This window comes from Eretmochelys imbricata, chromosome 26 (genome assembly GCF_965152235.1).
Source record: "Eretmochelys imbricata isolate rEreImb1 chromosome 26, rEreImb1.hap1, whole genome shotgun sequence".
Classification (NCBI taxonomy): Eukaryota; Metazoa; Chordata; order Testudines; family Cheloniidae; genus Eretmochelys; species Eretmochelys imbricata.
The window spans coordinates 591,150-616,527 of record NC_135597.1 but is presented as its reverse complement, the minus strand read 5'-3'; the positions used below and the strand labels follow the sequence as shown (position 1 = coordinate 616,527).

Here is a 25,378-nt window from a genome sequence, read left to right as displayed (position 1 = left end):
TCCACGGATCCCCTGTCTGTCTGTCCATCCCTGTGTCCGTCTGTCCACAGACCCATCTGTCTGTCCGTGGATCCCCTGTCTCTCCGTCCATCCCTGTGTCCGTCTGTCCACGGATCCCCTGTCTCTCCGTCCATCCCTGTGTCTGTCTGTCCACAGATCCCCTGTCTGTCTGTCCATCCCTGTGTCCGTCTGTCCACAGACCCGTCTGTCCGTCCGTGGATCCCCAATCTGTCCATCCATCCCTGTGTCCGTCTGTCCACAGACCCGTCTGTCTGTCCACGGATCCCCTGTCTGTTCATCCCTGTGTCCGTCTGTCCATCCGCGGGTCCCCTGTCTGTCCGTCCATCCCTCTGTCCGTCTGTCCACAGAGCCGTCTGTCTGTCCGCGGGTCCCCCGTCTGTCCGTCCATCCCTGTGTCCGTCTGTCCACAGACCTGTCTGTCTGTCCACGGATCCCCTGTCTTTCTGTCCATTCCTGTGTCTGTCTGTCCACGGATCCCCTGTCTGTCTGTCCATCCCTGTGTCCGTCTGTCCACAGACCCATCTGTCCGTGGATCCCCCATCTCTCCGTCCATCCCTGTGTCTGTCTGTCCACAGACCCGTCTGTCCGTGCGCCCCTGTGTCCTGTCCTGCCCGTGCTCCCGCGGGGGCAGAGGCGCGGGGCCCAGGGAGCGGTGTCCCCGGACGCCGGCTGAGAGCCCTGAGCGCCGCGCTGGCGGAGGGGCCCCGGGGGACCGGGGCTTCGGCCGGGCGTCGCGGCCCCTTTAAGCCGCCGCCGGCGCGCGGGAAGCGGCCTCGCGAGCCAGGAGACGCCCCGGCCGCCGTGCGGAGCGCGCTGACGTCACCGCGCGCTCGCGGTTGGCGGGAGCCTCGAGCCGGGATGGCGGAGGGCCCGGAGCTGCGCGAGCGGGACTCGGACGGGAGCAGCGAGGAGCTGGTGCTGACCCCCGCCCAGCTCATCCGCAGCCTGGAGCAGGTGGGTGGGGCCGGACGCCTGGGGCCCCGGACGCCTGGGTTCTATCTCCGGGAGGGGCTGGGAGCCTGGACTCCTGGGTTCAATCCCGGCTCCGGGAGGGGAGTGGTGGGAGCCCGGACTCCTGGGTTCTATCCCGGCTCGGGGAGCCCGGACTCCTGGGTTCTATCCCGGCTCGGGGAGGGGCTGGGAGCCCGGACTCCTGGGTTCTATCCCGGCTCGGGGAGGGGAGTGGGGGCTGGTGGGTCAGATCACAGGGGCTCAGTGTTAGGCTGGTTTGTGGCTCACTGTCCTGCTGTGCTGGCAGGCCTGGCTGAATGAGAAGTTTGCCCCAGAGCTGCTGGAGAGCAAGTCTGAAATCGTGGAGTGTGTCATGGAGCAGCTGGACCACATGGTGCGTGTCTGGGGGCACAGGTGGGGGCAGGGGTTGGGAATGGCTGGACAGGTTCATACTGTTATTGCTAAACTCCGTGCCCTGGGGTCCCCTGCCTAAGCTCGGGCCAGTGCTTCTATCCGTCCCCCTCTCCAGTGTTCCCCACAGAGGGTGGATGTAGTTCTGAGCATCTTGTGGTTAACCTGCATGCTCTGCCCAAGCAGTGATGGTTCATGCTATGTGCTGAGAGCAGCAAGAGCCCCCAGGCTCCTGGCGTGTTGCTGTTAGTCACAGAGGTTAAAATTGGCATCAGCTGTTGTTGTTGCCCTTGTCTGCTATTCTATAGGGCCTTCAGCATGGTTGCTGTTCATCCTGGCCTGCAGCTTGTTGTTCGCCAAAGTGGGCTGGTCATGGGGGCAGTGCTGCTAGCCGGTTCCTGGTTCTTTGTGCAGTTGTTTGCTACAGAGGTGGTGTAAATCTCCTGCTCCAGGCAGACTCACAGTTGCCTGGATGACAGAATCAACCATCTGCAGTCTTGGCCAATGGCCATTACCTGCCCAAATCCTATATAGTGCAAAATCTGGCATGTGGTTCTTCGATTCCCTTTTCCAAGGACCTGTCCCGTGTATTGGTTCCCATGTGGCAGTGAGGGGTGGTAACCTGCATTCGTGGTGCAGGTGCTCTGTCTACAAGAGGCAGCTGCAATCTAGCTCTTTCCCGGGGCTCAGTCTGAGGACATTGGCCTCTCTGTGTCTTTAGCTATTGAGTGTTTGAACAGTCTGATATTCCCCCCATGTGCCCCTTTGCAGGAGTCAAATCTTAAACGAGCCAAGCACGGAGACCTGAAGGTCAGCATCCACCGCATGGAGATTGAGAGGATCCGCTATGTCCTCAGCAGCTACTTGCGCTGCAGGCTTGTGAAGGTAACACCCTGCTATTTTGTGCCATGGCAAGGTGACTCTTAGGAGAGTGGCTGGAGGCATGCCGTTCTGGCCACACCAAAAGCATATTGCTTTGGTCCAGGGCTCTGAGTCATGGGCCCTTGACATGTTGGGTTAGAGTGACCATAAGGTTCACCTGGGGAATCCATTCCTCATTGCTGTCAAGCGCAGCACCTTGTTCTGGGTGTCACAGTGCTGTCGTGAGCATGTTTATTACCCTATGGAGGGTCAGCACAGTGCAATCTTCCTCCTGGAAACTCCATTGCCATCCCGCCTCTCAGGCGCAGACAGCCCTGCGTGGGTCCGGAACTAATCCCAGGGCAGATGTGCCACCTCTGCACCTCACCAATCTGCAGTGACAGATTCCCTCTGGCTATAGAAGGGAGAATGCTGGGAGCTGCCTATGATGGAGCTCTCTGTTTCGATCACAGCTGACTCTTCTTTGGGGTTTTTCTTCCCCTGGCAGATTGAGAAGTTTTTCCCCCATATCCTGGAGAAGGAAAAGTCCCGAGTGGAAGGAGAGCCTTCCATCCTCTCTCCAGAGGAGTTTGCCTTTGCTAAAGAGTGAGTAGGTATGGAAGGAGGGCTGGGCAGTGGGGTGAGCCAGGTCTTGTTCTACTGCGCAGACTAGGTCCAGGCCAGAACTGGGGTTGTATGCACTCTGGCTCTCCCTTTGAGCCTCCGCTTCACATGCTGTAGATCCTCCCTTGGCAAACTTGGCTGTGGCAGCTTGGTTGGAAAAACCTTGTCCCCTAGTGACCAGCTAACGAGTCCCTCGCTCTCTCTTGGGCCTGCAGTGAAGCTAGAGGCTTGGCCCTGAGCGCTCCTGACAGTCTGGGAAGGCGTTGAAAAAAGATCCCCGCTCAGCCTTCATCAGTCTTAGTGTCTGCCCGCTTGCCTCCTTCCGTGTGCATGCCAGATTCATGACGGGAGCCTCGTCCTGCTGCACAGCTTCCTCTCCTGTCTCCAGGCAGCCTTCTGCTGGCAGATTGTGGCAGGCCATTGGCCAACGAGGTATCTAGGGGCAGTCTCACTTCAGCCACCCACTAAACTATGCCAGAAAAGTTCCCTCTGCTGCCCGAGTCCTGCCAGTGGGAAGAGCCCTCACTGCCTTTTGTGTCACCTTCCCATGGAGATAGGCTGTGCCCTTGGGCGCTGAAGGATTTGCGTGCGCTGTTTTGCTGGAGCAGAGAAGTCTTCATTTCAGCTTCTGCCCCTCCAGACCCAGCCGCTTGCTGCTGTCTTCCCGCCATGCTCGCGGGTTCAGTGTGTCTCGCTGGTACCTGGAGTCCATTCTGGCCCACCAGCTTTTGCCATGATCTGACTGACAGTAAGGGCTGTTTGTTTCAGGTACATGGCGAACACAGAAACCTACCTGAAAAATGTGGCCCTGAAACACATGCCTCCCAACCTGCAGAAAGTGGATCTCCTGAGACTGGGTAAGAGAAGCCCGGCTGCAGTACAGGCAACAGGATTCTAGCAGTGGCTGTCTGGGGACGAGCCCTGGAGTAATCTGAAGTCCTAGAGAGCAAGCAGTGTAAGCGCTAGAGCTCCGGCGAGTGCTTGGAAGAGGCAGGTGTCTGAGCATGGCCCTCTCCACACTGCTGGCCCTTTAGAAGGTGGTCTGGATATGTTTGCACTGCCCTCTCCTAGAATCGCCCTCTGGGGAGAGACAAGGGGGTAACCAGGCTATTCACACTGGTCTCTGTGTTCTGACTCTCCTGCCGTCTCAAGTATATGTTGGCTGGTGCATAAGGGACTGGCCAGTCGCCTGTGGGGCTAGTGACCAGCATTGCACTGTGTCCTCATGAGCATCCCAGCTCCACGTGAAGGTCCTGCAGAGGAGCAGAGACTGTTCCCAGGAGTGGTTCATGCAGCACAAAGTGCCCTGGTCTCAGTCACGTGAGCCCGGGATCAGGGCTGAGTGTGTCGCTTTCCTTGCAGTTCCCAAACCCAACCTGGACTCCTTTGTATTCCTGAGGGTGCAGGAGAGGCAGGAAAACATATTGGTGGAGCCAGAGACTGATGAGCAGAGGTAGGTGGCCTATTGCTTTGCTGTGCACTGATACGCACATGCCTTAGAAATGCCATCCCGACTGTATTCTGCTCAGCTTCCCGTCTCTGCAAGTTGCCTGTGTAGCTATGGGTGGGTGGGCTGGATGGAGCAGCACCCCTCCTCCTTGCCTAATCCGGTCACGTTGCCGCGCCTGTTATACCAATAAAATAAAAACTAGCAGGAGCTTATTAAAGGGGAAAAGGCAAAGTGCCACATTTATTGTGAATACAGAAAGAATCATAGTAAGCAGTTAATTATAGCTAATTATACGTTCCATTCAGTTTCATATTTATTCACACATTCATTCATACACACACACACAGGTTCTGCAAGGTTGTTATCATAGTTACCAGCCTTAGAGTTGCTCATGCCAAGCCACTGGCCAGGTGGCCTGGACATGAGGAGGGAGCAGGGCCTTGTCGGATGCTCATCTGATGCTCCTGGAAGTTGGTTTGCAGAATCAGACCCCAAAGTTCTCACTTTCTAGAGTCCATTTTTATAGGAATTTCTTCCTATGCCAGTCTATGGGAATTGCTTCATCATGCTGTTCCTGAATCAATCAGCAGATGGCACATTCCTGACGGCTCCGTGCTGCCAGATGTTATCTTGTTCTTTGGTTCTCCCATTCTTGAGGCTGTTGGGTGGATCCCAGTCTGCCCTCCGGGGGTCCTTTGGTTATTTCCACTTAACGCCTTCTTCAGCCGATGGACACTGGATTCTTAGGCTGGCACCTCCCTGATCATTCAGTTATTATCCACACCAAGCATCCATCCACATACATCCTCTATCTCTATTTTAATCACAATTGTTAACAGAGCGAGATGAATACAACACAAGGGCGGGGAGCCTCTGGGTGCTGTTGTTACAGAGTATTGCTTTGAGTCTCTCTCTCTGTGTGAGTAGTTGTTACAAAGAATTGCTTTGAGAACAGACTCTGTCTTAGAATTAGCAGCTTGCAAGTTTCACACAGAGAGGGAGAGAAACAGTACCAAAAACCAAGAGACCTCTTAATTAGTAATACCCTGGAATTTAAACTATGGGGAATCAAACTCATTCGTGATTTTAATACAGAACTTCTTTTATATGATCCAACACTGCAACCCTGAAAAGCAAGCAGGAGCCTCAGGAGAATGCAGCACCTCTCTCCTCTCATTTTGAGCTTGCTGCCACCCTTCCATCTGAACCTATCTCTCTTTCCCCTTCAGAGAATATGTGATTGACCTGGAGGAAGGATCACAGCACCTGATCAGATACAAAACCATTGCCCCCCTGGTGGCCTCAGGAGCAGTTCAGCTAATTTGAAACATCACAAGACTTAAAGGGGCCAGGCAGGAGGCCCTGCAGTCTGGGAGGGCAAGTGCCGTGCACAAGACAACCTGAGAGCATCGTTGTGCCAGTCAGCACATGGAGACACAACAGTTGTGGACAGTTGCAAATACTCATCCTGCCCCCGGCCCAGCCTGGGGGCCCAGCAGCTCAGTTTTGCTGTAGCCTGAGGACAGGAAGACAAACAGCCAGGTAAAGGTGCCATCAGCAAGTGCCCCTGTGTGGGGAATGAGGACACTGCCGCTGAAAAAAAGCTGAGCCTGGTCTTCTATCCAGCTGCAGCCTCTGCAAAGCTACTGCTCTGTTGTGGAGCCAGCAGGTGGCATCATTGCCCTGCTTATACTCCGGATATTTCCGCTGGCTGGCAAGAACCCCCTAGAATGAGTTAGTGACTGCTGGAGGAGGATGTGCCAGTGTGAGCGAGGTACGTTATAAAGACAACAGCAAAATCTCCATGTGTGCCTAAAAGGGCACCACTGCCCAAGATCCTGTCCAAGCCTCCTGTGCAGCTAAATTAGGAGAGATGCTTACATGTAGTGTGGGGAGGGGATTAGGCAATGGATGAGTGCTTGTGTGGGTTTGCAGCAGGTATCAGTGGGGCTGGCCATGTTTGGAACCTGCAGGAGCTGTGGAGTTCTTACAGGCCCGGGGATGGCGAGTACAATGATCGGCCTGAGAGAGCACAAATAAACCAGTGGGGTATCTCTGGCTCTAGCTATCAATGAGGAGAAGGTGGCTTCTGCGTCCCTGACAGCAATTCTGATTCACTTTGTTGTATTCGTGGCACCAATTAAACAATCTGTGGCTCTTCCAGAAAGCTAGCAGCCTGTGTTCCAGACGGCATCCAGCATGGCCTGGGCATGGGCCGCTCAGCCTTCCCCCAGTGAGCATTCCAGTTTCCAGGTCTGTGCCTCCTCTTGGGTGTAAAGCACAGGGGCACCAGTGCTTACCGTGGTCCAACAAAAGCGGGTGGTCGGTGTCAAACTCTGGGAGCCACAGCTTTAGAAAGACTGGCATCCTGGCTTGATGGGATGTTGGTTGCCAGGTCTGTGACCCTCTTGTGACCTGCCCACCTCCACTTTAAGCACTGCCCTTTGCCAGGTGATCTATTCAGCCAAAAAGCACAGTGCACAGATTCTCCATTGCAAATACTAGAGGTGGGAGTGACCGGGAGCTAGAAGTGGAGAGAGTGCTGGGCAGACCCTTCTGTGTGGGGGAGGAGCGGGGAGGAACAATAGCTTAATGTTCAGAATGTGCTAAATACCAGGTTACCTCAGCACAGTGTGAAAGGGCTGCTGGCTTGTTTCCTTGATTGCCAGCTTGATGGTATTAATGGGGAAAGGAAGCTTTGCCATTAGTACCTCATTAGGTCAATGGGGTGCTGAATGGCCTGGGTGTTGGACTGGAGATTGCTCCCAGCACCCTGGGAAGGCTCCTCCCGTGGGGACAGGCAGGGTATCTGTACAAGCTGTAAAAAGAAAAGAAGTACTTGTGGCACCTTAGAGACTAACCAATTTATTTGAGCATAAGCTTTCGTGAGCTACAGCTCACTTCATTGGATGCATGCAGTGGAAAATACAGTGGGGAGATTTTATATACACAGAGAACATGAAACAGTGGGTGTTCCATACACACTATAAAAAGAGTGATCAGGTAAGGTGAGCTGTTACCAGCAGGAGAGGTGGGGCGGGGGACCTTTTGTAGTGATAATCAAGGTGGGCCATTTCCAGCAGTTGACAAGAACATGTGAGGAACAGTAGGGGGTGGAAATAAACATGGGGAAATAGTTTTACTTTGGGTTAAACTTAATAGCTTTACCCTTTAGTTGGAACTACCAACTGTCTCTGAGGATGCCAGTCTTCCTGGTGTCCACCAGAAAGAGTTTCCTTGTATAAAAGTCCTCTTTCTACAACAAACCTGGATCGATGAGAAGAGCTGAGAGGCGGTGGGTTGCTCCGTGCCACCGTCCAAGCTCTCTGGAGGCTTTCATCTGCTTCCTGTTCGGTCTGGAACTGTTCCCTTGATGCTGGAGACATCAGTTCCTCATTGGAGTGTGGACCTGGGCTTGGTCCCTCTGGAAGCGATGCAGGTGATGGGGCTGTTTCCATTGACTGTGAACCGCTCTCCGCTGATGCACTATGTTGGGGTTCAGGCTCCGGCTGAGCCTCTTGTGTAGGGTTATCGGCTGCTGCTGGTGCAGTTTCGGTGGGGCCCTCTGGTGTTGGGGTTGCAAGTACTGGATTCAGTGCTGGCAATGGGTCTGGTGCTGGTTGTTCTGCCGGTTCTGGTTCTGAGACTGGCTCTGTCTGGGTCTCTGGGACTGGATCCCCTACTGCTGTTGCAGATGTTGGCAAGGGGTCCGGTTCCCTCACCTCTGACCGGGTCCTGGTAGAAGTTTCTGGAACAGAGCTAGGTGTGACAGCTTGCTTAGCCTGGCTGCGGGTGACCATTCCCACCCTCTTGGCTCACGTCACATGATTGGCCAAGTCTTCCCCCAACAGCATGGGGATGGGATAATCATCATAGACTGCAAAAGTCCACTTTCCTGACCAGCCCTTGTACTGGACCAGCAACTTGGCTGTAGGCAAGTCAAAAGAGTTTGACTTGAAGGGTTGAATCGTCACTTGGACCGCTGGGTCGATTAAATTGGGGTGCACTAAGGAAGCATGGGTAGCTGACACTTGTGCTCCGGTGTCCCTCCGCGCGGTGACCAAGCTGTGCCATCTAGGTAAAGCAGCTCACACAGCTCCCAGTGTGGAGTGGCCACAATTACAGTGTAGTGATTCCTGTGGCTACAGGCTTGTCTACACGTCAGAGGCTGCAGCGAAGACACCAGCTGTGCAGGCCGGAGGTGTGGGCCCCATGGCCGTGGTGTGCAGTGAGTGTTTGTGCCAGAACCTCAGTGGCTTCTGCAGGTTTCAGTGTCTGAGAGCCTGGCCCCGGTGACGCTCATGGCACAGCTACCCACGGCTTTGTCTCCCTGCCTGCAGGGACCATGTGCTGTACCACTGCCAGAGCAAATACAGATGCGCAGCGGATTTGGTGGCTGGCCTTTTACCTCTTGAAATCCTGTATGGCTTTGCTTTGCTTCTAGAAGTGCCCAGCATGGGGGTCAGGGGCCTTCTCTTAGCTTTGTCTGTACTGATTGGCTTCAGGGAGAGGAGGGGGAGGTGCACAGCTAATCCCCAAACCCAAGGCCACTCCAGTGGGTTCAGCCAATGAACTCTAATGCAAATACATTATCTCTCCACTCCCTGCCACCCCTTGTACGTGCACAGAGAGGGCCTTGTCTAATCAGCTGGTGAGTGAAGGTCAGGAGGGCTTTGGGAGGAATTTCGAAGTGGCTCGAGGGAGTCCCTGTGGCCTTCCTGTTAACTGGGATTTGTGCCTGCAGTGACTGGTGCTCTGGGCAGCACCTGTCTGCAGGGAGTGGCTTTCCCAGAACAATTCTGCAATAGAGTCCTGCCAGGGAATGAGACCAAATCCCCTTTTCTGGTTCTCCTTTCTCCAGCCCTTCCCTTTCCCCATTCCTTCCTGTCTCTAACAGGAGTTTACACAGCACCTGGAGGATAATAGCCTTATAAGGAATAGCCAGCGTGGATTTGTCAAGAACAAATCATGTCAAACCAACCTCATTTCCTTCTTCGTTGGGGTTACTGATCTAGTGGATGGTGGGGGGCAGCAGATGTGATATATCTTGATTTTTGACACAGTTCCACATAGCATTCTCATAAGCAAACTAGGGAAATGCAGTCTAGATGATATTACTGATGCACAACTGATGCACAACTGATTGAAAGATCATGCTCAAAGAGTAGTTATCAATGATTGGCTGTCAAACTGGGAGGGGTATCTAGTGGGGTCCTGCAGGAGTCAGTCCTGGTCTAGTACTACTCAGTATTTTCATTCATGACTTGGATAATGGAGTGGAGAGCATGCTTATAAAATTTGCAGATGACCAATCTGGAAGGGCTTGCAGGCACTTCAGAGGACAAGGTTCAAATTCAGAACAACCTTGACATTTCAACAAGATGAAATTCAAAAAGACAAGTGCAAAGTACCACACTTAAGAAGAAAAAATCAGATGCACAACTACGAAATGGGGACGAACTCGCTAGGTGTTCGTTCTGCTGAAAAGGATCTGCAGGCTTTGGGGGATCACAAATTGAATAGGAGTTAATGGTGTGATGCAGTTGCAAAAACGGCGAATCTCATTCCAGGCTGTATTAACAGGGCTGTCATAGGTAAGACATGGGAGTTAACTGTCCGAGTCCACTCAGTGCTGGAGAGGCCTCAGCTGGAGTTCTGTGCCCAATTCTGGGTACCACAGTAAAAAAGATGTGAATAAATTGGAAGAGCAACAAAAATCATAAAAGGCTCATCAAAAAACCCAACCTGTGAGGAAAGATTAAAACCTGGGCACGTGTAGTTGTGAGAAAAGACCACCGAGCAGGGCCCTGATGAGGCTTCAGGCCTGTTCCGGGCTGTTGGAAAGAGGACAAGGATCGACTGTTCTCCATGGCCACTGGAGACTTGAAGACCTTGTCTTGAAGGTCGGACAAGAAGTGATGGGCTTGATCTGCAGCAAAGGAGACTGTGGTTAGGTAGCAGGAAAAACTTTCTAACGCTCAGGGTAGTTAAGCTGTGGACCGGGCTCCCAAAGGAGGTGGCGGAATCCCCGTGATTGGAGGATTTTAGGAACAGGTTGGACAAACCCCTCTTGGGATCTAGGTTTACTCGGTCTTGCCTTGGTGCAGGGAAGTGAACTTGATGACCTCTCCAGAGCACTTCTCGCCCAGTGTTTTGATGATTGTATGGTTTCCCAAGTGGGAGATGGCCCTGGAGGGAACCTGTTCATGGTATCCAACGGGAGCAGATGATCCATACTGATCCCTCACTCCAGTGCACAAAGGTTACAGGAATGTGCTGTGTGAGGTTAGACACCGTGGTCAGATCTACGCGAGGTAATTTAAGACTCCGTACCCCACAGGCCTTGTTAAGTTCAGCTTCTCTGTTGCTAGCAGCATTGTAGACAGGGCAGTGACTGCAGACACCTTGTCAGCTAGCACCGAGGGTCTCTGCACTGAGGCTGCTGCTTTTGCTAGCATTGGTTCAGCACCCCCAGTGCTAGTTACCATGTAAATACTAGTGTGGATGGGACACAAGGCTCTCTACCACTGTGTCTAGCCCTGCTCTGAGCAGATTTTCTTGCCATGGTGGGGAAATGCCCGAGCCCTGTCTGCACCAGGAGGTTAACACCAATGCAGCTGAGCTGGTGCTACCTAACTACAGGTATTAACTCTTCTAGCATAGACATACCCTAGACATGAGAGAAGAGCTCCATCTGCAAGGCCCCTGCAGTCCCTGGCCTCTCTGCTGAGACAAGTCAACAGTACCGTCTGGGCTGTGACTATCTGCTCCAAGGATCTAGATCAAGAGCCCCTGCTTCCTTCAGGTACCAAACAGCTGTTCATGGTTAATGCCACTAGCTCCTTCCAACTTAGCGTAGATTACAGCCATAACAGCATCCATATCTCAGTCCCCAACCTGAGGACTTAAACAAGAGTGTGCCTTTCAGAAATGCACTGAATGTTGCTTCAGGTCTTCTCTCCGCATCTCAGGAAAAAGGGTACAGCAGAAATGGGAAGAGTTGAGAGAAGGGCAATGAAAACACGTAGCAACCTCGGAACACTTCAGACAAGGCCTGGGACTGCTTAGGTCAGCGAGGAGATAATAGGGGATGGCATGATGAATGTGTATGAAATGGTGAACCATATAGTGAAGGCTAGGGAAGTTTTCCTACTGTATATGCCCTTTCTCATGCTATCTGGAGATCTAAATCAAAGCAAAGGATCACCCAATGAAATTAAAAGGCAACTAATTTAAAGCTAGTAAAAGGAAATATTGCTTTACCTGCTGTGTGACCTGTGAGACTCCCTGCCACAAGGTGTTGCTGAAGCAAAGAGCTTAGTAGGATTCAAATAAGGTGAAAAATAAGAATAGCGACAGCTAACATGATGTGGAAGGAATCTAAAGCCACATACTTCAGTACACGTAAGCTACCTGCCGGGGCTAGGAAGAAATTCTCCTAGGAAGATGTTATCCTACCCCAGCCCATGGCAGGATTTTTGTGTCTTCCTCTGGAATAGCTGGTCTGACCATTGCTGGAGTTGGAGTATGGGGCTGGAGGGACCGTTGGGTCAGGCACTTCATTCCTTTGTCCTTGTTGGATAGAGAAGAAAAGCTCCTCCTTCCTTGCTGGTTCCCACATGCCTCTTCTGTGTAAGCGGGAGCCACCTCAGTAACTTCCAGGGCTCTGTGCCCCCTGCCTGGGTCTGTTGGGTGTATCCAAGGGCACAGGCCTGCAGTCCTCAAAGGGCCTGGCCTCCCCTGCATGTACTCTCAGGGGATGTGAGGGAGCAGCCCAGCTCCCTTGGGCAGCAGGAGGCATGGGGATGGCATGTGTGCAGTACAGCATGGGGTGAGCGGCTTGGCGTGTGCTGTGGTTTAGAACATCCCTAATGAATCCATTTATGTAAAGAAGATTCATTAGGCACAAACATGAAGAGGAAGTTGGGTTTAATCCTAAAGAAGTGGCACCAAAGGCTGATGGTTACAGTTCCCACACAGGGATCTGGTCTATGCCCTGCCCCCACAGACAGCCCTTATGAAAATCCTCTCATGGGCTCTGCAGCTCCCAGACAAATCGCTGTTGAGTTTCCACTGGAGAAACAGATACTGTGGGAGAGACTTGCTCGAGTTTCTCTCTGTAGCACGTGTTCACTGGACCCCTTTCTCCTTCACCCTATTGGGTTTAATTAAGTACAGTAGTTATCTGGGCAGCTGCTTTAGAGTTGCAAAGTCTGAGCTGGGAGGGGAGAGCAGAGGGAAGTCACCCCTGCTGTCCCACGCAGGAGAGAGAAGCTGGATCTTTCCATCGGGGCACTTCTGGAGCTTGCTGCCCTCAGCCCTTTCTGCCTTTGGAAATGCAGCACTATCTTTGTGTCACAAAAACACCATCCTTCACGCATGAATGCTCCATGATCACCCCAGGACAGCGCTGCCCCAATGAATGCTCCATGATCACCCCAGGACAGCGCTGCCCCAGGCTACAGGCAGAGGACAGTGGGGGGGATAGCTCAGCAGTTTGAACATTGGCCTGCTAAACCCAGGGTTGTGAGTTCAATCCTTGAGGGGCCCATTTAGGGATCTGGGGAAGAAATTGGGGACTGGTCCTGCTTTGAGCAGGGGTTTGGACTAGATGACCTCCTGAGGTCCCTTCCAACCCTGGTATTCTATGATTCTATGACTGAGTGGTCGGAGTAGGGTGCTGAGAGCCAGCACCTGGGGCCAGATTTGAAGATGGAGAGAGGCACCTACTGGGATTTTTCAAAAGAACCTAGGCCAGGGGTGGGCAAACTACAGACTGTGGGCTGGATCCTGCCCTTGAGCTCCCTCGGGGGCTTGCCCTGCTCCGGCACTCCAGCCGGGGAGCAGGGTTGGGGGCTGCTCCACGCGGCTCCCGGAAGCAGTGGCATGGCCCCCCTCCAGCTTCTATGCAAAGCAGAGCGCCTGGCCATGCCTCTGCAAAGGAGCTGGAGAAGGGACATGCCACTGCTTCCTGGAGCTGCTTGAGGTAAGCACCAGCTGGAGCCTGCACCCCGAGCCTCCTCCCACACCCAAACCCCCCAGCCTTGAGCCCCCTCCCTCCCTCTGAACCTCTCGGTCCCAGCCCGGAGCACCCTCCTGCACCCCAAACTCCTCATTCCCAGCCCCATTCTAGAGCCTGCACTCCCAGCCGGAGAGCTAACCCCTCCCTGCACCCCCACCACCCCCACACCAGCCCAGAGCCCCCTCCCACGCCTGAAGTCCTCCTTTCTGGCCCCACCCACCCCAGAGCCCGCACCCCAACCCCAATTTTATGAGCTTTCATGGCCTGCCATACAATTTCTATTCCCAGATGTGGACCTCGGGCCAAAACATCTGCCCACCCCTGACCTAGGCACATGCCCTGCTGTAGCTCACGAAAGCTTATGCTCAAATAAATTGGTTAGTCTCTAAGGTGCCACAAGTACTCCTTTTCTTTTTACTCCTCATAACACAAGAACTCGGGGTCACCCAATTCATAGGCAGCAGGTTTAAAACAAAAGGAAATATTTCATCACACAATGCACTGTCAGTCTGTGGAACTCTTTGCCAGAGGATGTTGTGAAGGCCAAGACTATACCAGGGTTCAAAAAAGAACTAGATAACCATTGATGGACTTATCCTCCATGAACTTATCAGCCAGGATGGGCAGGGATGGTGTCCCTAGCCTCTGTTTGCCAGAAGCTGGGAATGGGTGACAGGGGATGGATCACTTGATGATTCCCTGTTCTGTTCATTCCCTCTGAAGCACCTGGCATTGGCCACTGTTGGAAGACCGGCTACTGGCTAGATGTCCTTTGGTCTGAGCCAGTATGGCCGTTCTTATGTTAGGCTGAGCGCTGGAGGCAAAAGCAGGGTCTGAAAATAAGCATCCCAGGTACAGTAAGCCCTGCTGCAAGGACTAGGGCTCTCAAACCTTACTCCTGCCGCTCAAGGTGGCTCAAGCTCTCTGGTTTGTCTGTGTGATGAGTTCATGGCCCAGAGCAGGAGGAGGGTGAGAGAGGCACCAGTAGGATGTTGATTTCCGCAGCCTCCAGTTTGAGTCAGATCCCTTCCCCGCAGGAAGTGGGCAGCGGAGGGTGGGGGGTGGTACTCGCATTGCTGGAGAAATGCCCAATGACGGTGAGCTGCTTGTCTCTAAATCAAGGGGCAGGAAGTGAGAGCCACGGGATGTGGTGAAAGGGTGATTTGGAGAAAGCAATCTGCTGACCTAAACTATTGCTTAGTCACTGCCAAAAAGTAACAGACAGACGTGTGGTGGAGTGGGAGCTACGTGTGCAGACGTGCAAGCACTGAACTCCATCCAGCGCACGAACACACCACAGCCTTTAGACAGGCCACATACCTCCAGGGTGTTACTCGCATGAGCCCCTTCCCAGTCCCAGGAGCAGAATGACAGGCATGGCTTGGGAAACCTGCCATTGGAGTCTCACCTTGTACTAGCGCCTTTGCCGAAGCCCAGCTGCTGACAGCCACAACCCCTGCTGCATACCGCTGCAGTTCTGGGTAGGGTGTGAACTTGGGCTTCTTGGCTGGGACGGGCTCTGCACTCGAGTCAGACCAGATGTCCCGAGTGGTGTTGTTCTGACTAGCGTGTAAGCTCCTGTGGGCAGGGCAGGGTGTGCTGGAGGCCAGTGCTGCTCCTTCCCCATCACCCTAGTCCCCGCGGCACATTACACATTATACCTATGTGTGTGGTGCTGCGTTCCATATCGTCCTCTGGGTATCCTGGGCATGTCCTTTTTGCTCAGAGGTGGGCCCTGAATTCTTTCCTTGTGCGCTGAGATGTGTGGGGGAAATGTCTGAGAGAGGTTCCTCTTGGCTTCTGAGAAGGAGCCTGCTGTCCTGCTCCCGGGAGCTGTGACTCAGGGCTGCATGTCTGGGGCTTTGGCTGCAGCTCCTTCTCCTGGGGGTGTCTGGCTCCTCACCCATAGGCCAGCCTTAGCTGCAGGAAGCAGCACGGCCACGTCCAACAGCTGCTGAGGCCTCGTGGGAGCTGGCCTCAGAAGGTCCCGGGAGGAGCGAGCATTGCTGCTAATAGAACAGGAGTACCTGTGGTACCACAAGTACTCCTGGTCTTTTTGTGGATACAGACTAACACGGCTGCTCATCTGAAACCTGTCTCTGCTGCTAATGTTAGAGTCCCTCAGTACAACTGCCAAACTGGGCCTGAGTTCTCGGGCTTTGGGACCCACGTCCCCCACAGCTAGCTGGGCACCCTGATCCTGCTCTGCCAGCAGCCTGCTCGGGCTGACGGAGGACAGGCCTGTTAGGGAGAACAAGTCTCTGCAAGGAACAGCCCAAGTGTTTGGGCAGTGCCCGGGCACAGCGCTTGGAAAGGCCAGGCACTGCCCTGTACCAGAAGCCTTGGGCATGCTGCTAGTACATGGAGAGGTGTAACTGGATCCCTGTTATCAGTCAAGGACGCTGTGGAGCTCTTTCTCCCTGGGGGGGGTCTGCGTGATTACTGGGGAGCACATCATGTTTGCACCTTTCCTAGCCCACTGGTCCTGACCCACCATTATCATTCTCTTTTCCTTTGTTTACCCATAGCTGCAGGAAAGCCTTGAACTCTGCAAGACCCTGGGAGGCAATGTCTAATGACAGGTTTCAGAGTAATGAGTAAACCCCAGATGTTCGCAGAGGCTGCGGCTGGCAGGGCTCAGAGCTCTGGGTACTCAGCGGAGCAACTCTTCCCTGGCTGCTGCCCCATTCTCTGCAGCTGCGATGTCCCAATGACTCTCTCCCTCTGTGGCCGGCAGTGGAGGGCAGCGTGACTAGCGCCTGCCCATAGACCCTTCCCACCCTCACTGCAGGGCCTTGCGCTCCCCACACCCTGAGGCCTTGTGGAGTGTAATGTGGGCTGGGTGCACAGAGGGCAGTGCTGCCCATCTCAGCTCCTGCGGCCTTGGCTGGCTGTTGGTGGTTTTTAGCCATGTATGAAAGGGTCTAGGTGCACACAGCTGTGTCCATATTGCTTCTTTCTCAGAGCAGCAGACTGAGAGGCCAGGTCTATGCTGTAACCTGTTGCTGTCATCATAGGCACCGACTCCATGGGCGCTCTGGGGTTGGAGCACCCATGGGGAAAAATTAGTGGGTGCTGTGCATCCACTGGCAGCCAAGCTCCCCTCCTCCCATGCCTGACCTCCTCCTTCCCCCCCTGAGCGTGCCACATCCCTGCTCCTCCACCTACTTCCCAGCACTTCCTGGCCGGTTGCTGCCAAACAGCTGTTTGGCAGTGTAAGCATGCTCTGGGAAGAGGTGGGAGGAACGGGAACATGGCATGCTCGGGGGTGCAGAGCTGGGGCAGGGAGGGGGCGGAGACTTTGAGGGAAGGGGTAGGAATGGGCACAGGAGCTTCATGGAAGGGGTGGAGCTGGGAGCAGAGGTGGGGAGGGTCAAGCACCCAGGGGAAAGAGGGGAAATCAGCACCTATGGCTGGCATAGCTGTTAATCGGGTGTGATGAGGTGCAGTTTGTACCTGACATCACTGTGCTGGCAAAAGCCACTAGTGTTCACCTGGCCTGAGTCTTGCCTGCTGGCCCCAGGAGTATGAGCATTTTGAGGCTCTGTACTCTACACCAAGGAGCCCTACTTTCTTCCCTGGCTACATGCCGCTACAGAGGCAGGAAGGTTGGCGCCTTCTTGCTAGATCCTGCCAAAGCCCCTAACTTACAGCCTGATGCTCCAGCTCTGGCCCCATTGCATTGTCATTCTCACCTGAGTGAGATGGGTGTGAAATGTTGCACAGGCGTAAATGATGGCCCTAGGTGCTGGCACTGGAGACTCAGGCTTCAAGGAAAATTTCTCCACCATCACAGCCACCCCACCACCACTGAGATTCTCCCGTGACTCCAGCAGCTGGGACTTAAAGAAACACCAAGTACTGCGAGACTAGTGATTAAACTCCTGAGTTGGCAGCAGTGTGCTGGTGTAGAGAAGCACCTGGAGCGGTGTGCTAGTGCAGAGAAGTGGCTGCCAGGTTATTAATTATTTGTATTTTGGCACCTAGGGAGCCTTAGTCATGGACCAGGACCCCACAGTCCTAGGTGCTGTACAGACCCGTAACAGTCCCAAAGAGCCTGCATCTGTTGTATAAATAAAAAAACAAGAGGATCCAACAAAAAAGAGGAGCACAAGGTGAGATAAAACTTCAGCATGAAGAGCAGTGCAATTGTAGCAGTCTTGGTCCCAGGACATTAGAGAGACAAGGTGGGGGAGGTAATATCTTTTATTGGACCAACCTCTGTTAGTAAGAGAGAGAAGCCTTTGAGCTGCATGGAGCTGAAGAAGAGCTCTGTGTAAACTTCTCTTTCTCACCAACAGAGGTTGGTCCAATAAAAAAATATTACCTCCCCCACCTTGTGTGTCAGCACGAAGAACAACAGTCCAGCACACCAGCTGCGTACCCGTTGTCAGGTTTTTTGGTAGGCATCCCTGCAAAGGAGAGATTGACGGGGGGCAACAAGGGGCCTTTCAGCCCCGTGTTGTCCTGGGGGCGCAATGACAACCAGAAAGGTTTTCTTTCCCCTCTCCTGAGACTGGTCTACCTCTGCTGCCCTGCTGCCGCTGCAGTTCAGAAAGAGACAGCTCTCTAGCTGCCTGGGATCTCAGGCTAGTCCCGGTTCGGAAGATTTACCGACTCCTTGACCCAAATCAGAACTTGTCATCTGTGGTGCCTCTCCAGAGGCCACACAAGTGAGTAACTTCTGGGAAGGTGCAGTCCACTGGTGATAATGTCCCTGAAATGACAGCTCCTCCCTTTGACCTGCAGTAAAATGCCAGCCAAAAGCAAATGTCACCTGCTCTTACTGTTCCTCCAGACTGTGTGCATCCCCCCAGGCCGGGGGTAGGAAGCCTCAGGAAGGAGATGTCTGCAGCAACTGCTATCTGTCTACATCAGGCAGGATGGTTGCATGATCCTCTGGTTTCTGGCCTCTAGTTCAAAGGTCCCTCTCAAACCCCACAGCATTGTAGCACTTTACATAATAATAATAAAATCCCCGCCCCACCCCTAGCTAGCTCTAAGTTTGCTTCTGCTGCCAGGCAGAGAGCGGGATTTCTGTTTACATTTACTGGAAGGCTCTCAGATACCATGGTGATGGGCAGCCACGTAAAAAACACAATAGATGAGTTTCAGAATAGCAGCCGTGTTAGTCTGTATCTGCAAAAAGAAAAGGAGTACTTGTGGCACCTTAGAGACTTAACAAATTTATTTGAGCACAAGCTTTCATGAGCTACAGCTCACTTCATCGGATGCATGCAGTGGATGAGCTGTGTCAGTGGCTGATGAAGATCTGTGCTGTCAGCAGGTGGAATCAGTCATGCTTAACGGAAGTGGCTAGGCAGCTTGAGAGAGATTAGCAGGGGGGCAGGGAACGGGTGAACTGATTCAAGTGCCGGCATTTTCTACCAGCAAGCCTTCCGAGGGCTGACCAGGAAAAGTGGACCTGAATGTTATTTCCAGACATGCTATATTGATCATTTTTACTGGACAGTCTAATACGGGCTCTCCCATTCCAGGACTCTTCATCTGCTCAGGATAGGGTGTGTTTCTCTGCAACTGCAGGAAACCCGGGACAAACCGTTCCGGTTGCAGCCGGTAGGCAGGCCATAGACTCTGGGATTAAACCTCTGTGTTTAGCCACTGGAGAACTAGAGGGGGGAGCTCAGAGTGAGCCATTTTTATCCATCTCTACTAGCCAGAGAGACCTTGAGAAACCATGGCCCCTACCTTGCCCTTGGATTCTGAGTTAGGTCTTTCCATGGCCATTACTGAGGGTTGTAATTTAAAAAGAAAACTGATGATGTGAAACTCATTTTTTAGCTTTTTCAGAGCCACCCATGTCCTGTTAACTCAGCCCTGCAAAGCTGTGAACTTTTCTCTCCTTCCCCCTGGTCAATGAGGTGAGAACTGCCCTGTGCACGTGGGCTATCTAAATCCCAAACCCTGGTTTGGCCTCTCTCCCTCTGCTTTCCGCACATGTTTCAGAGTAACAGCCCTGTTAGTCTGTATTCGCAAAAAGAAAAGGAGTACTTGTGGCACCTTAGAGACTAACCAATTTATTTGAGCATGAGCTTTCGTGAGCTACAGCTCACTTCATCGGATGCATACCGTGGAAACTGCAGAAGACATTATATACACAGAGACCATGAAACAATAAATAAAGAGAGTGGTCACTTTGGATGGGTATTGCCAGCAGGAGAGTGAGTTTGGGGGGGGTGGGGCGGAGGGTGAGAAAACCTGGATTTGTGCTGGAAATGGCCCAACTTGATGATCACTTTAGATAAGCTATTACCAGCAGGAGAGTGGGGTGGGAGGAGGTATTGTTTCATGGTCTCTGTGTATATAATGTCTTCACCAGTTTCCACGGTATGCATCCGATGAAGTGAGCTATAGCTCACGAAAGCTCATGCTCAAATAAATTGGTTAGTCTCTAAGGTACCACAAGTACTCCTTTTCTTTTTCCCCACATGGCATCTCAACTAGGAACAGACTGGGAGTTCTGTCCATTTGCTAGCCTGTCCTTGTTCACAAACACACATCCCCAGCTGGAGACTGGAAAGCAGCAACTTTGGGAAGTTTGTCAAGCAAAAGGGAGATCTTGGGTCAGTGCCTGGCTCTGACATTGTGACCTTGGACAACTCCTTTCATCTCTCTGTATCTGGGTTCCCCCTCTGTGACATGAGGACACTTTCCCATCTCACCCAGGCATTGTGTGGATAAAGCCAGTCCTGATGGCAGGGTGCTACTATTACAATGCTGAGGGTCATGTTAGCATGTTAGTACAAGAGTCCTGATCTTCATGGGGCCCTCTGTGGCCTGTGGTGATACACTGCAATAATCAGGAACTTCACTAGCAGCGAGACTAGACCGGGGCTCTCAAACTGGGGGTTGGGACCCCTCAGGGGGTGGCAAGGTTATTACATGGGGGGTTGCGAGATGTCAGCCTCCACCCCAAGCCCCGCTTTGCCTCCGGCATTTATAATGGTGTTAAGTATACAAAAACGTGTTTTTAATTTGGGGGAGAGGGGGTCATGTAGCAAGCCTCTGAGTGCGAAAGGGGTCACCAGTACATAAGTTTGAGAACCACTGGCCTAGCCCCTGCACTGAGGTGCGGTACCCTTAGGCTGGACCCAGATGTCTGCGCTCAGCACAGATTTCCGCCTTCCCCGGCTGTTCCTGGCAATCCCTGGCACCCCAGGGCGCGGCTGCTAGGTCTGGCTGGCCACAGAGCGCATTGCGGGGCTGGTTTTAAGCCCGGCGGGTGGAATTAGAAGGTGTCTCAGGGCTGGTGTTGGCGGCTGGTTCAGCAGGGGAGGATTAGCCATTAGCCCCCGGCCAGAGCTGATGCTAATCGGGCAGTGAGCTGCTCCTGAGCCCTGGGCCAGGCCGAGCCGAGGGCGGGGAGCCGCGGGCGGGGAGAGTGCTCCGCAGCAGCAGGTCTGCTCCCGGAAAGGGGTTGAGCAACGGCCCGTTCCCCGAAGGGAAGTGGCGGGGCCCCTTGCCCCATCCCAGCTGCTCCGGGCCCCGCAGCGCCCCGCACGTGTCCCGGGCTGCGGGGTTTGGGGCGGGAGCCGCCGCGCTGGCATCCCGGGAGCCCGGCCCTGAACCCGCAGCGCCCCGGGCGCCGCACAGCCCGCGCCCGCCCTCCGCAGCGCCCCGCACAGCCCGCGCCCCGCGGGGGCCGGGCTCCCAGGGCGGGGCTGCCGCGGCAGTCTGGCTCCCATTGGTCGCTCTGGCCCGAGGGGGCGTGTCCCGCACGCTGATTGGCCGGCGCGGGGGTGTACCGGCCGCCCGTGGCGCCCAGGTGTGGCAGTGAGGCGAGGAGCGGAGCCATGAGCTGCAGCGAGTGAGTGAGAGCGGGAGGCCGGAGGGTGCGCGGGCTGGGCGGGGGCGGGGTGACCAGGTGTCCCCATTTGGGGGTCTTTGCCGTGTATCGGCTCCTATTGCCCCCCACCCTGTCCCGATTGTTCACATTTGGTGTCTGGCCCAGTGTTGCGGGGGGGCGAAGGGGAACGCGGGGGCTGGTTTGGGGGCGAAGGAGGGCGGGGCTGGCCGGGGGGGCGTAGGGGAGAGGTGGGGGCGAAGGGGAGCAGGGGGGGCTGGTTGGGGTGCAGTGGTGCGAAGGGGGCCGAGGAGGGCTGGTCACGGTGGGGTGAAGGGGGGGCCGAGGAGGGCTGGTCACGGGGGGGTGAAGGGGAACAGTGGGGAGAAGATGGGCTGGGGGGTGCTGGCGGTGGATTTGAGGGTGGATGTTGGTTGCTTTCTCAGGCAAAGTGGCTTCTGGTCTCTGGTGGGGCATGTGGGGCTGGTGGGTGGTTAGTGTGCAGGAGTTTGGGGGTTGACCAGCAGGGTGGAAGGAAGCAGCCCTAAGTTCATTGGTTGCAGGTCTCTGGCAGTGGGGTTGCTGGTGATCTGTGGTGAGTGGGTCTGGGAGGTTCTGGGGGGGTTGTTGCTAGGGATTAATTGAGCTCTTCTCGCTCTGATCGCAATGTCCCCTGGCCCTGTTAGATATCTCCTGCTGTTCTCAGCTCTCCTGCCCCCAGGCTACACCTCTAACCCCATGTCTGTGCTTCTTTCCAGACTGTTCCAGGTGTTCAGCACACCCCCAGCCATGCCTGTGGATTTTGCCATGCGGCTCTGCCTGACCCACTCTCCTCCCATCCGCAAGCTGCTGAACTCCTATGAGGAGCTGCGGGGTGGCCGGGGGCGCAAACCCCTCCGCTCCTGCCTGAACCAGAAGCCCAGTGCAGAGCTGGAGCAGCGGGACAGCACCAAGGGCAGCCGGAGCAAGAAGAAGAGGGTGGTGTTTGCTGACATGAAGGGGCTTTCCTTGACAGCGGTCCGCTTCTTCTCCAAGATCGAGGAGGACCTGTGCGACCTGCAGCAAGCCCTGTCCGACCTGACCTGCCTCAGGCCCAAGCTGCGAGACCCCCACCTAGAGACAAAGAAGTACACACTGGACTTCCCACAGCCCTCTGCCGACTACATGGCTTTCCGCAGCCGCCTGCACACCAACCTGATCTGCCTGGAGAACTGTCTGATCCAGGAGCGGTCCCTGTCGGGGACCATCAAGGTCAGGAACATCGGGTATGAGAAGAAGGTGCATGTCCGCATCACCTTTGACTCCTGGAGGAGTTTCCGGGATGTCTGCTGCCAATATATGCACAGCACATACGGCCCCACTGATGCAGACGTGTTCTCCTTCAGCATCACCCTGCCCAAAGCATCCAGCCCCCACGGAGCCATCGAGTTCTGCGTTTCCTTTCAGTGCGGGCAGAAAACCTACTGGGACAACAACAATGGGAACAACTACAAGGTGCTCCACGTGAGTTCCTCGTCCCCTCCCAGCACCTTCTCCCAGCTGGCAAGGGGCTCCAGCGTGGCTGGGGAGCACCTGGGCCCCTCCAAGGCAGCGGCGCTGGTCCTCTCTCACTGGCAGACCTGGAGGCGTTTGGAGAACCATGGTCCATACTGGTAGGAATGAGAGTTCTAAGTGAGGGTACAAATGCTCCGCTCCAGCAGAGGCAATGCCTTGCGGGGGTCCCGCTGCGGAAGACACTGCTCGCTACGTCACTAGCTTGTCTGTGTCCCCTCTGGTCTTCGTGGACGCTGCTTCAGCACCAGGACCTGCCATAGAAGCTGGAGGCCGTAGCTCAGCTTGAATCCTGGGTGTGGGTTCTTAGCGCAGAACACATCACTAGCAGAGACTTTGCCAGGGAGGCTGGGCAGGGATTGTGCGGGGGGCATCTCCCGCTGCTGTCTCCTCATTTGTGAAAGTAGCTGGGGAAGGGCTAGGCCAGACCTTGGCTTGTTTGCAGAGGCCAGCAAAGCTGCTGGCGGGTCAAAGGACTGAGTTACCAAGCCCCAATAAAAACTGCCCAGCCAGCCTAGCAACCAAGGGTCTTTGGACTCGGTGGGGGTGCAGGTCAGAACGGCAGACCCAGTGGGCATAGAAACAGGAATGGGAGAGGCTGCCTAAGTGCCTTGTAGTTGCCAGGCATTTGGGACAAATAGGCATCCAGGCCTGTGCTGCAGATAATGGTATGAATGTCTGCGGCACCCAATGGCCAGCATCCGTACCGTGAGCTATGCCTACATCCCCCCTGAAGGGAACCAGTGGCTGTCACTTTAAAGCCTTTCAATGGCAAGGGGCTGCGGGACAAGGCACCGGCCTGGCTGTTAGGGCTTCTGTCTCATTTACCCCAGTGGGGGTGGCTGGCAGGTTCTTCACATTGAAGATGACAGACTGCGGGTGGCCTGGCACGGTGGTGAGCGGCTCATTGGGATGTGCTCCTTCAGGACCTGCTGCTGTGGGAGGAAGGCTGGCCTGGGCTCGGCTGGCTTTTGCTGAGGCCGCTAGTGACACAGCACATTGGACGCTGCGTCAGTTCGTATCACGGCTCCGTAGGGGACCACGCTCACCTGCGTCTGGTTTCATTGGCCGCCTTCCAGGAGGGCGGTAAATCAGTGCAGTGACAGTGTGCAAAGTGCAGGTGCCCAGTGTAGCCTGGCTCACTCTGAGTGACACTGTGTCTCTGCAGTCCGTGCAGGGCACAGGCTGAGCTGGACTGGCTGTCAGTGCTTATCTGGGCTGGCTGCTGCTGCGATCTTGGGCCTGGGCCACTGGGAAACCTTCCGGTTTTAGCTGTTGTGAATAGATTCAGAACCTTAATAAAGTCTCTGTATATTGAGAACCCTGCCGTCGTCTTGTGACTGCAGCCTAAACAGCCAAATGCTGATGATTTCCTGCACAAAGAATAGGTCTAGCACCCACTGCCCCAATAATGGGCTGAAAACCTCCCCCTCCCCCTCCCCCCCATCAAACACAGGATGGGGAGATGTGATCTCCCTGGTATTGGTAAGGTAGCCCATCCCCCTCAATGAATCACATGGAAGTAGAGTTACAGACCCCCTGGCTGCATGGATTGTGTTGTCCCCAAGCTGGATTACTGCTGGGGAGAGTTGCCTTGCCAGTGTAGATGGATGATAGGCACAAGCCTGTCTTAGGTTTCCTATCCCTCCCCTGAACAGAGCTCATCTCATTTCACCAAGGGAAGGAGCAATTTTGCAAGCCAGAGAAATGGCAACACCTTCCTCCTCATCCCTCCAAGTGCACCTCCTGCTGGGAGCCTCTGGTCACTGCACAGGCTGTAGTCCAGCAGGAACCTCCAAGGGAAGCTCAGCAAGAGCTTTGAATCTTCCTCTGCCCTGCCTCCACCACTCTGCTCAGGGCTGGGTGCTTTGAGGCATGAGGAACTGTGACCAAAATCTCTCTCTCCCTTGTCCTAGGGCTGTGGGAAGAAATGCCAAACCCACACTGCCTCCTGGAGTTTCCCCCCATTGCCACGTGCCAGGAACTTCAATGGTGTGAAAGAGTCTAGGGGTGTCCCAGAAGCCTCTTCTCCCTGGCTTTCCTGTATTGCCTGGCTGCTGGTGCAGCCCCAGGGTCTCTTGCCCCTCTTGTGGGATGTGTCTGTTCAGGGTCCCTTTTTCTTATGCCCTTCTCTGCTCCTTACCTTTAGGTAGTAAGCTGCCCCAAAGAGCCAGGATTTCAGGGGCTTGCGTCATGGAACTGAAAGCCCGTTAGCTCCTGCATCCTTTGCCAGTGATTAGCAGGCAGCTGGGATTGGAAGGTGACATAGCAGTGATATCTATAGCTCCTAATTCCTGAGTCCATTACAGCAAAAGCCTCTTTGGTTGGACTGTGGCCCAGTGAGCTCCCTGCAGCACCAGCACATAACTCACCCTGGGCCTCGGTAAGTTACAGCTCCAGGCAGGTACCTGGATCCTAGGTGACTCACCTTGCATGGACCCAGCTCCTACCACCAAATACTGTCCCTTTCAGCTCCTTGCATGCCCCTTTGCAGTCTTCAAAGAGGCCAGCAGCTGTGGTGCAGTCAGTGACAGGTGCACGCCAGCTCCTACAGCACAGTGCCCCCCAGGTAGGAGTCCCCCCAGGTCTGGCTGCCTGCAGCATATGCTACTGAGTGCAGTGTTCAGTGTGTGGCTGGTGGAACACAGAGCACCACCGAAAGCAACCCATCATGCTGTGCCTG

General features: G+C 54.5%; 2 protein-coding genes across 3 annotated transcripts; both read left to right on the top strand.

The window, feature by feature from the left end:
• Positions 1-845: 845 nt before the first annotated feature.
• GINS4 (GINS complex subunit 4) lies at positions 846-6,468 on the top strand. 2 transcript variants are annotated; one of them, XM_077805693.1, is made up of 7 exons: positions 846-975; positions 1,280-1,366; positions 2,155-2,268; positions 2,753-2,850; positions 3,637-3,725; positions 4,231-4,321; positions 5,548-6,468. In XM_077805693.1, the coding sequence occupies exons 1-7, from the start codon at positions 880-882 to the stop codon at positions 5,642-5,644; spliced, it is 672 nt and encodes a 223-aa protein (XP_077661819.1). In that variant the 5' UTR covers positions 846-879; the 3' UTR covers positions 5,645-6,468. The 2 variants fall into 2 exon arrangements, with proteins under 2 accessions (XP_077661819.1, XP_077661820.1); XM_077805694.1 differs by lacking the exon at positions 1,280-1,366 and having other exon boundaries at positions 870-975.
• A 14,684-nt stretch (positions 6,469-21,152) lies between these two features.
• On the top strand, positions 21,153-23,981 carry LOC144257669 (protein phosphatase 1 regulatory subunit 3C-B-like). Its single transcript, XM_077805723.1, has 2 exons — positions 21,153-21,168; positions 21,903-23,981. The coding sequence occupies exons 1-2, from the start codon at positions 21,155-21,157 to the stop codon at positions 22,798-22,800; spliced, it is 912 nt and encodes a 303-aa protein (XP_077661849.1). The 5' UTR covers positions 21,153-21,154; the 3' UTR covers positions 22,801-23,981.
• The last annotated feature ends 1,397 nt before the right edge of the window (positions 23,982-25,378 follow it).